The sequence below is a fragment of the Nansenia antarctica genome (assembly GCF_963989245.1).
Source record: "Nansenia antarctica genome assembly, chromosome: 2".
NCBI classification, from domain to species: Eukaryota; Metazoa; Chordata; class Actinopteri; order Argentiniformes; family Microstomatidae; genus Nansenia; species Nansenia antarctica.
Window position 1 is genome coordinate 58,025,019 of NC_137675.1, and position 16,088 is coordinate 58,041,106.

The following is a 16,088-nucleotide window of genomic DNA, read 5'->3' on the forward strand; positions in this document are numbered from 1 at the left end:
GCACGGACGTGCGTATATGATTTTATATGTGAGATGTGACGTGACAGGAAAAGGGGATGTGGACAATGTCTATTTAGACCTCACAGAGCTAACGCAGGGCACAGACGCTGAGTCCATCTACAACAGCCTGAGAGAGGCTCTACGTAAAGCAGGTTTTGATGATGAGTTTTTGGCTAATAATCTCATCAGCATAGCCACTGATGGTGCTTCTGTCCTCACGGGCAAAAACAGTGGAGTCATTGCTCGCCTGAAACAGGATTTCCCAAATATACTGTCTGTACATTGCCTTTGCCACCGTGCAGAATTGGCAGTCCATGACGCTCTAAAACTTGTTGCTGGATGTAACCACTTTGAGTTTTTTATTTCAAAACTGTACGCTTTGTATCACCAGTCCGCGAAGAATGCCAGACTACTCGAGGAGGCAGCAAAGGAATTGAACGTGCAGGTTTTGAAAATCGGGCAGATTTTTACCATAAGGTGGGTGGCAAGTAGTTTTAGAACTGTCAAAGCCGTCTGGAACAACTACCCTGCGTTAGCGAGACACTTTAAAACCGCAAGTGAGGATCCGTCTCGAAGTGACATTGAGAGGAAGAAATTCCTTGGGCTCCACAAACGGCTCTCAAACGCTGGATTTGTAGCCGATCTGGCTTGCATGAAAGACATGCTTCGTGAACTGCAGGCCCTGTCACTAAGGTTGCAGCAAAGGGACATAGATATAGTGAGTGCCAGTCGTCAGATTCAGCAGTGCATTGATGTAATTAACGCTATGAAAGTGGGTGGAGGTAAATCAGCACAGAAGGCTGAGGAACGCATGTCACAAGGATTGTTCAAAGGTGTGGAGCTAGTTGAGAGTCTGAGCAGCGGTAAGATTAAAAGGGGTCAATTCTACCAGGCTGTTATCGACAACCTTACGAAGCGAATGCCAGAGTCAGATCTCGTTCATATGCTCAAACCCCTCTACAAGCGCTTTTGGCCACAGGACCGCAACGCACTCATCCTTTATGGAGAAAAAGAAATACGGGCTATTGCGAAAAAACTTGGCGAATCTGCCAGTGAAGCAGTGCAGGAGTTTCGTGACTGGAAGCTGCAAGATGCTGCACCAGGGAAAGTGCTGGAGAAGCTGTCCATAGCAAGCAGAACATACCTGCCCACGTCATCGGAGTGCGAGAGGGGCTTTTCAGCTGTAAATGACACTGACAGTAAGATTCGCAATAGACTGCGTGAACCCAGCCTCTCGTCACTACTTTTTGTGGACCTTAATGGACCTCCATTGGAGAGATTCGATCCAATGCCTTTCGTCACATCTTGGCTTAAATCAGGTCATCGCCTGTCCACATCATGGGCTCCTGGACGTAGAGCAAAGGCAGCTGAACCCAGGCCTCTGTGGTCGCTTCTGTGTTAAGGTAAGACCCGCTTTATATACTTGGCTTCTGCTGTGTTGTAGGCCTATGGATTGCTGTGTTATAATGAGAAGGGCTATGTGCATGGTTGTTGTTAAAGGAGCATAGTCTACTACTTGCTACTGAGATGCTAACCCGACGGATTGTCCGGTTGAGGCGCCGTGCGTCCTAGTTTGATGTGTTGCTGTTGGTTATACAAGATCCGTAGTCGTTGGTTTGCTGCATAATAAACATTTATTGTGTTACTATGTGCCATCAATGGCTTAATCACTGGTACAAACAATAACAATAACAAACTTAGCGCCGAAAATCGCACGCGCGCGTTGCGCACGGAAAGCCACCGGCCCCGATTTGGGCTTTTTTTTTGTTGTCGTGGGCTTTTTCCGTGGGCTCCCCCGCACACCGTGATGTAATTCGCACACTGCTCAGCAGCACCCCAGTGCATTCAGTGCCCCACTAGGGAGAAGAACCAAACACTAGACCTTTCTCAATTGGCTATTCCAAATTATCATCACGACACACTGGGATATAGCAATATAATACAATTTAAACTGTAGTCTTACTACTAAAACTAAGACTAAAACATTCACAAAACGTAATATTAGCCTATTGGCATCAAATATAAACAACAAACTTTCGAAATACTAATCAAAATGACTGTCAAGTGTATTCAGGAAAATCACTTCATCTTACGGTTTTGACCGCATTATAACGTGCCGTTAGGATGCCTGGCTAGCAGCTAGCTAGCAATGGAAATACAGAGAGGCAACGGGCACAATTCTCACGTTAATCAAAAGTCGGATTCTAAACACTCAAGTCTACTCAAAACATATCTCTGATGTATTCTACATTAATATAATAACAGTTAAAAGTTAATTTGTGTGATTTTCACGTTGTAACAAACCTGGAAAACACAGGATGACAGGACTAGCTTCTCTCTTCCCAAGTTTGCTCGGAAGGTAGTGCGGGAGCCTCTGAAGGCAGCGCGGGAGCGGCCTCGAGATGAAACTGGGCAGACTACCACCTGACCTACTAAACACAACGCCATTGGCTCCCCTCTTCAGTCCTGATCTAAATTGAACCCCTTACAGTTGGCTGTAGAAATAATTATTAGTTGGCAACTTTGCATTAAAATAAATGTTATAATTAATAGTTATAGTTATAATAACCATATTATTGGTTATTATTTTCGAGGGTACTACACAAGCACGACACATTGTCCCCGTCTCCATTTCCAGTGACATCGCACCTGACATAAATAATCATGTATGCTCGTCCATGAATTGTGCTTTCATCTAATGTTACGCTAATACGGGAATCAAGTGATTTGACATTAGAAATGAATTTGTTTTTCATCTCTTGTGCAATGTGCTCTACAATCTGGGCACATTAATGATCGGATCGGTGAGTAGGACCGACTGTAGGGTATAATCCTTTCTTTAGCGACAGTATAGGCTGCCCTGAACGAACTAGCCTTATACATACTGGAGGGGAGTTCTGCTACTTTCTTCGGAAGCACTTGCTTTTGTTTGAGCTCTGCTATTTCAACAGTTAGGTGTCATAACAGGGCAGCTGAATTCAAGTTTGGTTTCTTGGATGAAATCCCGAAACTTTCCACTCTTGTCGCCTCGGTCGGCAGCAGTGGCCTTTTTTGGGGCGGCATGATAGCTAGCTACTGAATGTTTTCTTCTCAATAATCGTGTTTTCACGTTCGCAAGCTCTCAACGATCATATTCTGCTGTTGCACAATATTCTACTGCGCCCCATAGTGTTTTGGTGGTAAATTGCAGGCAGTCAAAGGCATACTGTCATTCACAGGAGATTAATGGTGCGCGTAGTTCTTTTGGAAAACGTGTTTATTTTAGAATATTTAGAATATAAATAAATATAAATAATACTAATTACATTGACATTTTTGATCAAATAATGGTTGTAGTAATGTATTATTAGCGACCCCCACAGATGTATGATTTGACTGCTTTCATGGGAGCTCAGACCTTCCTTATGGGAGCTCAGCTCCCATTGGCTCCCACATAACTCGAACACTGATTCTGCCCCTACACCACTGCCACAGCCAACGACCCCCCACCGCCCCCAATCCGTGTCTTCATCGGTACGTCAGTGATGGGGAAACTCCGCACTCGGAAGGCTGCGGGACCTGACTGTGTGAGCCCGAGGGTGCTCAAGTCTGCTGTGTAGAACTGCACCAGCTGTGTGGAGTACTCCAGTTCCTCTTTAACCTGAGCCTCAGTCTGGAAAAGGTCTCATCAATATGGAAAACATGTTCTGCCTGCCACAAAAAAACTGTACAACTCCTCCGGTTGGCTTGATCAGGGTGATCAGGGTTGGAGGATGTTAAATCATACTGGATTGTTCTTACTGTATAATGTTTCAGATGCCTTAGGTGCATGATTTGCAGATGATCAAAGCTAACTATTAGGCATGGAAATAAGCAGTTTGGAGTGCTCATTTCATCACTACCACAATTTAGTAAAACAACAACACATTGTGTGGCTTTAGTGTGTTGACTTGGCAACGTTCATGTATGCAAATGGTTTATGAATTGGTAAACTCACTCCTCAAGTTGAAATAACCCCACCCATGCCATTGAATTGCTAGCTTTGTCTAGGAAGTATCCGGGTTGTCACGTGTGTGTTTGCAATACAGAGGGCACAAGATCATGAGGGAGGAAGCATTAGGCTACTGTAGAGCTTCCTACACACATACACACACATGCACGCACACAGTACAGAGAGAAAGAGAGAGAGAGAGGAAAACTTCTATAGATGTTACTCTCTTAACCTCACCAGGTCATCTAGTCTCTAGACACTGTGCAAATGCGTCTCCTGGTAGTTGCCCTGAAATGCCATGTTGTTTGTATTGCTATCATATATTAATTACCAATTCACAATTCCATTGTCATTTCCGAAACGAGGGACCTTTGACTGGGCGACCACACAGAAGGGCCCGGCCTTTGTTTGACTCCTAGGTTGACTTCCATGTTATCTGACTTTGAAAATGTCACTTGCTCTGTCTCATTCCCTCGCCCCCCTACCCCCTGCTATGTCCAAACCCCCTTCCAGAGAATGATGGAGAGGTGAGACAGTTGAGAGAATTAATGAATTAATGAATTAATGACTAGAATCAACAACAAGTCATTGGAGCAGCTGAGGTCAGACCCATATTTTACAGCTGTGCTCAAGTGAAAGAACATGGTAAAATAGTTTTCCGTTTTGGTTTGGCTTTGAATTATAGAAAGATTTGTATACAAAACTGCCATAGAGGCTCAATGTAGACGTTTTATATCTTTCTTTTTTTCAGTCGTCCATTCTGTTCATACTATTTGATATTGTGTGTCGTGTTATTCTGTAACATATTATGTTACAGAATAACAATAGTACAATTTGTGAGTCAGCCCTAGGTTCATGAATTGCCCACACCTTGTGCCCTTTATTGGTAGCTGACTCACAGATGTATCCAGTTTTACCAATTATTTTTTATCAATATTTCCTACTGTTTGATTGTAAAATTCATAGTCTATGACTACATTGCCGTAAGCAGAATCTATAATATCTTCTAGTGGCTATGAGCGTAGTGAAAAAGGGGGTATATAGAGGATTTAAAATGAGATTTTACATTCATAAATGCAATTTAAAAAAGAAAATCTGATTACAGACCCCACTGACATCATCCCCTGTTTGGGCTGTGTTGGCTAATTATGCCACCTTTGCTCTGTGCTTTGTCTCCCTAAAGGTCTCTGTCTATCTCTCTCTTCTATCGGTGCTTCTCTTGGGGAGGGCCTGTGTGCGCAGGTTACACGTCTACCTCGCAGGGATGAGAACCCCTTTATAAACCAGCTCTGGGTCACTGGGAATCTCACAACACCCACTAACAGAGAAAGAGACACCTGTTCAAAAAGACCCAACGGCTATAACTGAGTATAACAATCGAAGAATCTCTTCCTTTCTCATCCTCTGTTTCGTTCGGTTCCTGATATATGATGTGGAAAGCTGTGGTCCTTGCTGTGTGTCTGCTGGTTGCTCGGGTTCAGGCGATGGAGGGCCCCACGTATGGAGTGAAGCTCTGTGGAAGAGAGTTCATCCGCGCTGTCATCTTCACCTGTGGAGGCTCACGTTGGAGGCGATCAATCAGGAGTAAAGGTGAGGCTTGCAGGCTCAGGAAGCTGCATTTTGGCTAATGCCTGACAATGTACTGTATATATATATCTCTGGAGTAGTGTTCGTAGTGTTTGGGCTTTCTTCCTCACTGTCACTGCCAGACTTCCACTGGTCTTGATCCATGTAGCAGGAATGGAATAATATAAACTTAATCTGTCCAACATCACTCCTCCAATGAACCTCTATGACTCTCCTTGGATTTTTAAAAAACATTACCTGAAACAATACCTGAAATATGTGTTACCTTCTTGTCACCCCCAAACATATTCTTAGTAGGGACGTGAGTGGTTGTGATTGTTCAACTGAGAACCTATGGGATACGCAAATGAAGCTGTTCCATGATAGTCAAGATAATGCCTAATCCTTCTCTTACTCTACATTGATTTTCAGGAGACATTTCTCCAGACCCATTCAGCTCCCATGATGATGAGTCATCTGAAGGCTGGAGCCCAGAGTATGCTTCTGAGGGTCCCTTCCAGCAGGCCAGTGACCTGGGGGCCCAGGGCTGGTCCAAAGAGGTCCAGGAGGGTGGTGTGTTCAGGAGGCAAGGCCGCTCCGTCATCTCAGAGGAGGTGCTGGAGGCTCTGCGGAAGTCTGACCGCAAGGGTCGTGACGTGGTGGTGGGACTGTCCAATGCCTGCTGTAAATGGGGCTGCAGCAAGAGTGAAATCAGCTCCCTCTGCTGAGAATTCACTAATGCCCCCGCCCTCTTACACCCCTCCCGCCCGTTTACCTCCAACCTTAACGCATTACATTGTCTCATAGTGGGGTATACCATTTCTCTGTACTTTTCCTCACTTTGTATGTCATTTGTATGTCATGTCTGTATGTGAGTTTGACATTTAAATGTGTTCTAAACATTTTAATAAAGATATGATTTGCATTACATTCTGACTTTTTGTGTGTTTTCCCACGAGCTGGAGATGTAGCCACATCATATTTTTTGTATTACACCTTTTGTTTTCTCGGTACAAAGGTGGCAGAGTTCCTTACACAGGCAATACAATTACATTTTGGGAAAGGAAGGACCCTAAATGCAGATGAGGACAAGTCAATCTATGTTTTGACAGAATGTAAAACACTAGTTATGATTTACTTACAGTATCCACTGGTAACTGTCTGTCTGACTCTCTCTATATATACTGTATCAATATATTATATTTTCTAAATAGTGATTCGGTGTGGCCGGAAGACATTTACATGAGACATGTTCCAGTAAGCGGTCCATTCAAACAGGACAGGGAAGTCTTGGGCTGCGTTCGTAAAGTGGCTATGGAAATCTGATCAGCACTCATGGAATGTCTCTTGTCCAATCAAATTACCAGGTTCCTTTATGACGTTGAACCCAGTGAGCGCTCCGGCGCTCTTAGAGCAAATTTACCAACGCACCCTTAAAATCATGTGCGGCAGGAAATTCCGGCAAGGGGAGGTCGTTCGAGAGAGGAGCACATACGGCTCCGCTACTTTGTTTTTGCCAACAGACAAACTTGTGAGTGTCACTGATGAAATACAAGCTTCCTCTATGGCGCGGCGATTATGTCTCTTGTGAAGAGGTAAATATTTTTTTACAGGCCATGGGTAGTCTTCATTCAGATTCAGAAACTTTATAACAATGGAAGTGTTTTTTTTGTCTATTTTTTGTGCGAATTAATTAGTCACAATTTTACTCATACTCTAAATATTGACAACTACTCTACAATTGAACATACGACACGAGTTGTTTTATTAGAAATATAGAAATAAGTCATAACAGTGGTGTTTATAGTTTTCCGTTAGTCAACGAGTGTGTCTTGTTTTGACGTGCGTGATTCTAGGTAAAGGCATGGTGTCCTGAGTGATGGCATGGCTCAGTGCCACAGCGGTAGGCCTACTGTTGAACCTGCTGCCCATGTGTGTACCGCAACTAGGTAAGTCGTTCAGGAACCAGGACTAACTGCAAATTACATTTTAGACATTTCTCAGACGCCTTTATCCAAAGCGACTTACAACAATGACATTAGTCTAAAGTAAGTGAATCATCTATACATCAGTCATCATAAGAAAAACCAACCAACCTATGCTGGGACCAGGGGCAATGCTAGAAGAAGCAAAGATTACTTTAGTCTTCATTTGATGACTTGTGCTGACATTGGCAGAGAGGCAGGAAGCGTGCAATTATGGTTTCCTGTTTGGGTTCAGTGATAGATGTCATACATGACAAGAAACCACAGTACTTTTCTGACCAAGTAGTGACCTAGGACAAATCTTTTCAAATCTACTGTAATTTACAGAGCCATTACAGGATGGAACTCTTTACCCAAGCATGTTAGTAAAACTAATTATAGATGCACTTTCAAGAAAACAATAAAAGAGCACTGAATACAATTATTATGAATGAACAATAGATGATTTATCTCGTTTGCTGATCTTTTTTTTTTTTTACTTTCTTTTTATTGAGATTGAGGCAGATGTTACAGATATACAAAAACAATACTTTTCATATTTTTTTTTTATTTTTTTTTTTTACACAAAACACGAACATGTCAGTCCCCCCCCCCACCCCCCACCCCACAAAATCCCAAGTGGTGAAGGATGAAGGATATAAATACATACAAATACATAATAATAATAACAGTGATAGGTAATGAAGACAGTAGACAGGTAAACAAAGAAATAAAGAAAAATAAAGTGCAATTCATTTGTAAGTGAGGATAGATGAGATGGTTGTGTTGGTCTACGAATCTAGCCATGTTCATTCAGCATCCAGCGCACTTGCATTGTCAGGGAGGGTTTTTAGTTTGTTGAAATAGGATATTATTGGGTTCCAGGTGAAATAGAAGCAGTCTTTGGACCCCCCTAAGTGTGTATTTAATCTTTTCAAGTTTCAAGTGAAGCATAAGGTCAGTCATCCATAAGGAGGAATTTGGTGCTTCCAACAAAGCAAAATCCTCCTACAAGCAAGTAGAGTGGCAAATGCCACAATGTCTTTATGCTTGTTAATAATCTGTTGGTCAGTTGGCACTATGCCAAAGATAGCTGAATAGGTGTATGTGTTAAGCCCAATGCACATGGCGTGCGATTTTGTCGCACGACAACATTCGATTCTCAATTCACACCACCGAAGTGAGTGGGTGTGAATGGAGAATCGAATGTTGTCGTGCGACAAAATCGCATCGCACGCCGTGTGCATTGGCCTGTAGGTTGCAGGTTCAGATCTAGTGCCTGTGAGAGGGTCCTGAAAACTGCTGACCAATAATCAAATAATAAGGGACATGACCAAAACATGTGTGTTAGCGTTGCCGGAGCGTTATGACATCTGCTACAATTCTCATCTACATTAGGATAGATTCTGGCTAGCCTAGATTTGAAAGGTGAATTCGATGCAGGACCTTAAATTGGATTACGCCTAGTCTAGCACATGATGTGCTCCCGTTAACTCTCGTCAGAGCCTCAGTCCAGGAGTCATCGGGTATTACGCCCCCTAGCTCCTCCTCCCATTTCTCTTTAATTTTGTGGAGGGAAGTGTCTCCGAGAGATGATATGCAAAAAGAAATACTTGAAATTAGGCCTTTTAGATTTGGAGGAATGTGGAGGATATCATCTATAGCAGAAGGTTGTGGTGCATTTGGGAAGTTTGGATCCAATTTTTTAATAAAATGTCAGACCTGGAGGTATCAAAAATAACTTGAGCGGGGAAGGTTGAATTTTTGAGAGAGGTGATTAAAGGTTGAGAAGACGCCCTCAGTATAGAGATCTTTTAATTTTGAGATGTATGTACAGTATGTATACATTGTTTACAATTGTCTATGTATATAATGTTGACAATTGTTTTAAAATATGATTTTTGTATCGGACCCCAGGAAGACTAGCTAAACAAACAAACAGTGTTATATATGTCACTTTGTGCTTTCTACGTGGTGACGTGTGTCTCACTTCCTTGAGACATTCACACTGAGAATGTGGAGTTCGCTTGAGGCTATAAAGATGAGCGGGGAAGGGGGATCTGTTGACTTCTCAGTCAATCAGTCAGTCAGTTGAATCTCTCTCTCTCTCTCTGTCTCTCTCTCTCTCTCTCTCTCTGTCTCTCTCTCTCTCGCTCTCTCTCTCTCTCTCTCTCTCTCTCTCTCTCTCTCTCTCTCTCTCTCTCTTTCTCTCTTTCTCTCCAACCCCCCCCCACCCTCCAGGCCCCCCACCTCCTCCCTCCCTTCCTGAGTGTCACATCCCGTATGAGGCTGATGTAGATCTTACCATCCGATGCATCTGGGACCCAGGAGAAGACCCACAGATCCCCACCAGTTACAGCCTGCACTGGCAATCAGACCATGGGTAATGACTTCTCTATCAAAGCCTCCCCACATAAAGGCCATAGAACACCTGTGCTTTACAATACATGATGTATTTATAATCAATCATCTCTGTTTTAATGCGGTTTGTGTTCTTATTCTCTCTTATGATTTAATTATGGTGATATTTAAACTTTTTATTTAACATTTTTATTTACCCCTTTTGTTTTTATTGTAAAACACATTTTCTTACAAAGTTGCTATGTAAATGACATTTCCCCCCCAAAATTGTGACATTGTGGATAGATTCATTCTACAGTGTGCGTCTCTTTGTGTGTTGTTGTTGTTGTTGTTGTTGTTGTTGTTGTTGTTGTTGTTGTTGTTGTTGTGTGTTTCTTCGTGTGTGATAGTATTAGGGAAATATCTAAGTATCTAAATATAAAATCGAAAAAGGTAGCCTGGTTTCTTCAAATGCATAGAAAAGGTATTTAAGGTATTGTCTTTTGCAAAAGGAGAACAGTTTACAAGCATGTCAGACAAAGTCTTGACAGTGAAAGGTTCTCAGAAAAGTGAGCTCAAGACAGACAACAGGGATTTTTATAGACAGGTAATAGCCATGCCCTCAGGTGAGGTACAATAGCCAATCACAGATATTTCCTGTCTGCATCTGTGATGAGGAGGGGGTCACATGATGCTAGCTGTGATGCAAATTAGTACAAACCATAATTGCAAATTAGTACAAACCATAATTGCTTTGCACTTTATTAGTTGAATCAGGTGTGCTGGTGGTGGAACAGATCAAATATGTGGAACGGCTGGTGGTCCCCGAGGAGAGGGTTGAAAACCACTGTAAAGAGGAAAACGTTTTTCATTGTCTGACTTACAGTATATAGCGCTGTATTCCAAAGCGCTTTACAGCGGTCTCTCATTCAGCCATTCACACACACATTCACACACCAATGGCGGCAAGCTACCATGCAAGGCACAGGCCCGCTCATTAGGAGCAATTGGACACCTCAACATGTGGCCAGCCGGGGTTCGAACCACTGATCTGCCAACCTTGCGATCATTAGACACCGGCTCTACCTCCTGCGCTACAGCCGCCCCGTAGAGGTTGGGGTCATCACTGTGTTAATCTGCCCAGACAGTCTGACCAATATTTACAAGAGTAGCAATGACAGAATGTCTATCTAATGACAAATCATTTCCTGTACACTAGACTGTTATAGACTTATTTATGTGTGCTCCATCTTCCTTTTCAGCAGTAGCTATGATGGCTTAGTGGAGGCGACCAACACAAGTGGAGTCATCCATCGCGAACATTTCACCAGCTACAGTGGTCTGAGAGTGTGGGTCAGGGCTGAGAACCAGCTGGGCTCTGCCATGTCTCCAACGGCTGCCTTCAACACAGCCGACATCAGTGAGTCAGTCAGGAATGTCCCTCTGTCCTACGTACACTCCCCCATTCATTCAGATGGACTGCTTTTCTCTTCCTCTTTCACATAGACACTCACTGACCTTTACTCTACTACTGTCTTATTGACTCTTACTCTCTCTCTTTTTCTATTTTACTCTTGCTCTCTCTCTCTCTCTCTCTCTCTAACCCTAACCCCCCCCCTCTCTCTCTAACCCTAACCCTCTCTCTCTCTCTAACCCTAACCCTCTCTCTCTCTCTAACCCTAACCCTCTCTCTCACTCTCCCTCTCTCTCTCTGTCTCTCTCTCTCTAACCCTAACCCCCCCTCTCTCTCTCTAACCCTAACCCTCTCTCTCTCTCTCTCTCTAACCCTAACCCTCTCTCTCTCTCTCTAACCCTAACCCTAACCCTCTCTCTCTCTCTCTCTCTCTCTCTCTCTCTCTGTTTCTTGTCCAGTGAAGCCACCTGCTCCCAACATCTCTCACCATTGTGGCGATTGTGAGCCGCATTTAGAGATCTACTGGAAATATGAGTGCGTAGACCTCTCCTACAGAGGCTGTGAGGTCCAGTACCGCGTTCAGGGTGATCAGCTCTGGACTGAGGTGAGTGAGCTTGGGTTGGGTTGGGTATGTTTGTCCTATCTGACATGATGACATGGTCAAAAAACCATGGGAAATAAGCCATTGTCGGTGACTTTGTTTGTGTTTTGTGTCCTGCGCAGGGAGGAGAAGAGGTCCCACTTAGCTTCACGCTTCTCTATCCACGTCCGTTTACTGTGTATGAATTCAAGTTGCGCTGTGCCTGCGGGGACCCTGAGGCCTTGATGAGCGAGTGGAGCTCATTATACCCAGTGCAGAGTGCTGAAGCAGGTCAGTGCTGATGGGTAATGTAGTCCATTGATTCCAGTCTTCACACCTTGGAACCATGTAGTGTTCCTATCCTATAGTACTAGATTGTTTGATGTCTCTCTGTCTTCTGTGTGTCTTTTTCTCTCCCCCTCTCTTTCTCAGCCCCTGTAGGAGCTCTGGATGTGTGGAGTGACTGTGGAATCACAGCAAAGCTCTCTGAATGTGCCCTTACGTGGAAGGTATGTTAATAAAACACCAAACTAGGAATACAAGCAAACTTATTAGGTTATGATATCAGGTCTGAGTAAGTGTCATGTTTAAAAGGACTGTGCTCTTTCTATTCATCTAAAGACTTGTTTCCTTTTCTCCTGCTATTGTTTTTTCTTTTCTGATGTTGATCCCCCAGGAGCTGCCCCGCACGTTGGCACGCGGCCAGGTGCTGGGGTATGTGGTGACAGTGTCATACAATAATGGGACAGTGGTGGTTGTGAACGACTCCGTGGCTGAGCCCGGTGGACAGATGATATGTAAAGAGGAGCGATGTCGCTTCACAGCCTCTCTGCAGAGTGCATCAGGGGTGCAGGTGTCAGCATACACCTCACAGGGTGCCACAAAACCTGCTCCTCTACCTCTGCCCACACCGGGTATGCTAATGAAACCACCCGCAAGCCTTGATTTCCTGTTTCTTGAGTCACAGCCACTCCATATTCATATCATCAATTACTGTGAGCTGCAGTTACTGTGTGAGTGTATGTGTACTTGGTTATGTGTGTGTGTGTGCACATGTTTGTCAACATATTGATACAAAAATATGTATATCCTTATGATCTAACAAATGTCTATGTTTGTGTGTTTTTGTGTCTTTACAGTAATAACACATGTCTATTGTTCTCTCAGGTTCATGTTTTCTAAAGCACTTCAATGTGAAGATGGATAGGGTGAGCCTCAATGTATCCTTGGCTCTGCAGCTCAATGAAAGTCTTCTAGAGTTTGTGGTGCAGTACAAGCAATTGGGAATTGATTGGACAACACAGGGATTTGATTGGATTAAAGTAGATAAAAACCAGACATCAGTCACCCTTACAGGTCTGTATAACTATACATTCAGTATCACGTTTAACAAATACTTTTTTTATACTGAAAACATTTTATTAACAGAGTATTTCCGTTGCATATTTCATGTAATCATTGTCAATGTCTCCACCTGCAGGTGACTTTAAGAACTACACTGCCTACAATGTGTCACTGTTTGCAATGCTCAGAAACGATAGCTACCTGCTTTCTTCTAAAATTGTATACAGTGTTCAAGGAGGTAAGTATTTTGCACAGCATGTACCTGCATTACTGTCTTCAGTGCCTTTGACCGGTAATTGAAGGCCTAGTTGCCAAACAGGCAAACCAAACATCTGTGTATCCAATGGAAAATATCAAGTCTTTTATTAACTTTGGACAAAATCATCTTGCTTGCTTTGAAATACACAAGGATACATTCATCTATTTCACCCTCTCTCTCTCTTTTCTATCATTCCCTCCTCAGTCCCACCCAAAGTGCTAAAGTTCAAAGTTCAGGACATATCTGACTCTCAGGTGACCCTGACCTGGGAACACATCGCCCTGTGCCAGAGGAGAGGGGTTATTCTGCGCTACCACCTGGGACTAGACAATAACACAGGTACACAGACGCAGAGGCATGATCCTTGTGGTGGCCTAGTGGATAGTGAGGTGGACTGGTGATGGGCGAAGGTCATGAGTTCAAGTCCCACCTGGGAACACCACCACTATTGTGCCCTTGAGTAAGGCACTTAACCGTAAATTACTCCAGGGAGACTGTCCCTGTAATCTGTAATTGTAAGTCGCTTTGGATAAAAGTGTCTGCTAAATGGTAAAAATGAACTTAGGTAGTTATTGTGAGAGTGTAATCAAGTCATGATAGTGTCTTATATAGGGTCGGTTTTCTGGACACAGATTAAACCTGCACTATATCACACTTTCAATAGAAAATCTCCATTGAATATACTTTTTAGTCTGGAATAATAGGATGCGGTTCTCACACTAGCTCATTTTGTGTCATTTTGTGTTCTGACTACCTGCCCTTCTTTTTGCAGAGTACAAAGTCAGTATGAACCACAACAGCTACACGCTTTCAGGTTTGAACCCGGGTCAGGTGTACCACGCATGGATCAGAGCTGAGACTGAGGCCGGGTGTGGACCAAGTGAAATCCTCAGCTTCAATAAACATGGTACTGTACCACCTGCTCTGTAGTTCAACCTCACTGGCATGTGTCGATCTTATAAGTGTTAATATTCTGATGAGCATGGACTGCAGTCTTGTATGTCATGTCTTGTAAGGCCTGTGTTCTCATCCCACCTCTCTCTCCCTCTTTCCCAGGTAACCACACCAACCTAGTGCTAGTCTTGGTCATTAGCATGATGGTGTTATTTCTCATGCTCTTCTTAGGGTGAGAGACTGGTCCCCCAAACTTACCTCTTTTCTCCTTCTTCCATCCCTCTGGAAATGGACAAATACGTCAGAACCATTAATGAAAGGGGAAATTAGTTCATGCTTAGGGAAGTGAAAATGATGTGTAGCTGTGTTGAGCAGGAATGGTGCCCTCCTTTCTTACTATGAACCACACAGTGAATCGAATCACATCTAGAGCTCCCCTTCCATGCTGTACTGAAAACATATTCCACCAACTGCGGCGGTTGTGTGGCATGTATGTTGTATGTTTTTTTCCAGTTCTGCAGTTAAATTGACAATAATTGTGGTACACTGTAACATCGTTAAAAGTATAAAATATATATTGATTGCTTCCAAAGTCACATGATATACAGATGGATTACGTGACTAAATAATTAAATTATGATTATCTGCAACGTTTGCAGGAAAAGCGCTATACAAATAAAAAGTTATTATTATTATTATTATTATTATTATTACGTCTGCATCCCATATTATCACATTACAGCAGGCTCCTCTGTGTTTTTCTGTAGTGTAAGTCTGAAGAAGGCAGACTTTCTATTGCCTGGGTGGTGCTATGAGAAGGTACCTGACCCCAGCAACAGCCGACTCTTCCAACAGATGAAGTCACAGGTGAGATTGGACTGATTGAAATCGTCTCTCTGTTGTATTCTAGTGGGGGTCATCATGTCTATCAACCTCAAACCTCCTGCATTCAAGTTGGTAAATACACTGCCTGAATACTGTCCTTTATCACACACCTGTCAGAGGCACATTATCATAATTGCTTGTGTTTCTTCACATGTCGCTTCAGTTCAATGGCTCCTGGACTGGGTTCTGCGGTCCTTTAGAGCCCAATCTGAAGATCTCTCATCTTGAGGTGGTTGAAATCCAACCCCAGGACCTAAAGGTCTGTCTAGGGAAAACCTCTACGGACAGACAGACATACACTGATAGTGAGCGGGAGCAGGAGGAAGATGCTGACAGAGAGGAGGACTGGGTACGGACAAAGGGGAGGGGAGGATTTGGAGTGGAGGATTACAGTAAAATGATTGATTCTGACTGCGAGAGGGATGGGGGAGAGACGGCATCGAGCCTGTCTGAAGATGATGAATTTGTTTCTGGCTATGAAAAGCACTTCATGCCTACTGCTTTGGACTGCATTAACTGAAGCTCATCTACATTGTGTTTTTATCATCTCCTCAGTAGTGTGGTTGTTATGATGCTGCAGCTGCATGGAGTGGGTGGAGGAGACAAGTTATTTTTCTGTGCTCAGATTGGTTTTCTGTTGTTTTGATTTTCTTTTAATTGAAATGCCATTTATCTGAAACAGGGTCAATTTGAATTCTTATTCACTCAATGAAAGAAGTGAATTGAAATTGTTGATACAAAGTCTGCACTTGTTCTGTTTTCACGGGAAGTGTCAGTCATGTTGTCTTCCTTGAAGGAACAAACTAAAAGTTAGGGCAGATTAACAGTACTCCCTGGAACAAATGTCACTCATGAGCAAAAAAGGCTCTCCA

General features: G+C 43.2%; 2 protein-coding genes across 2 annotated transcripts; both read left to right on the forward strand.

The window, feature by feature from the left end:
- Window positions 1–5,397: 5,397 nt before the first annotated feature.
- Window positions 5,398–6,264, forward strand: LOC308151109 (relaxin-3-like; the record flags this gene model as incomplete). The annotated part of the gene is made up of 2 exons (XM_080523928.1): window positions 5,398–5,560; window positions 5,969–6,264. 2 exons carry the CDS (start codon window positions 5,398–5,400, stop codon window positions 6,262–6,264), a joined length of 459 nt encoding a protein of 152 aa, XP_080380054.1.
- A 4,192-nt stretch (window positions 6,265–10,456) lies between these two features.
- On the forward strand, window positions 10,457–16,074 carry il12rb2l (interleukin 12 receptor, beta 2a, like; the record flags this gene model as incomplete). The annotated part of the gene is made up of 12 exons (XM_080523164.1): window positions 10,457–10,466; window positions 11,770–11,858; window positions 11,978–12,125; window positions 12,267–12,343; window positions 12,511–12,748; window positions 13,002–13,190; window positions 13,315–13,416; window positions 13,642–13,776; window positions 14,210–14,344; window positions 14,494–14,563; window positions 15,099–15,198; window positions 15,380–16,074. The coding sequence occupies 12 exons, from the start codon at window positions 10,457–10,459 to the stop codon at window positions 15,734–15,736; spliced, it is 1,650 nt and encodes a 549-aa protein (XP_080379290.1). The 3' UTR covers window positions 15,737–16,074.
- Window positions 16,075–16,088: the final 14 nt, after the last annotated feature.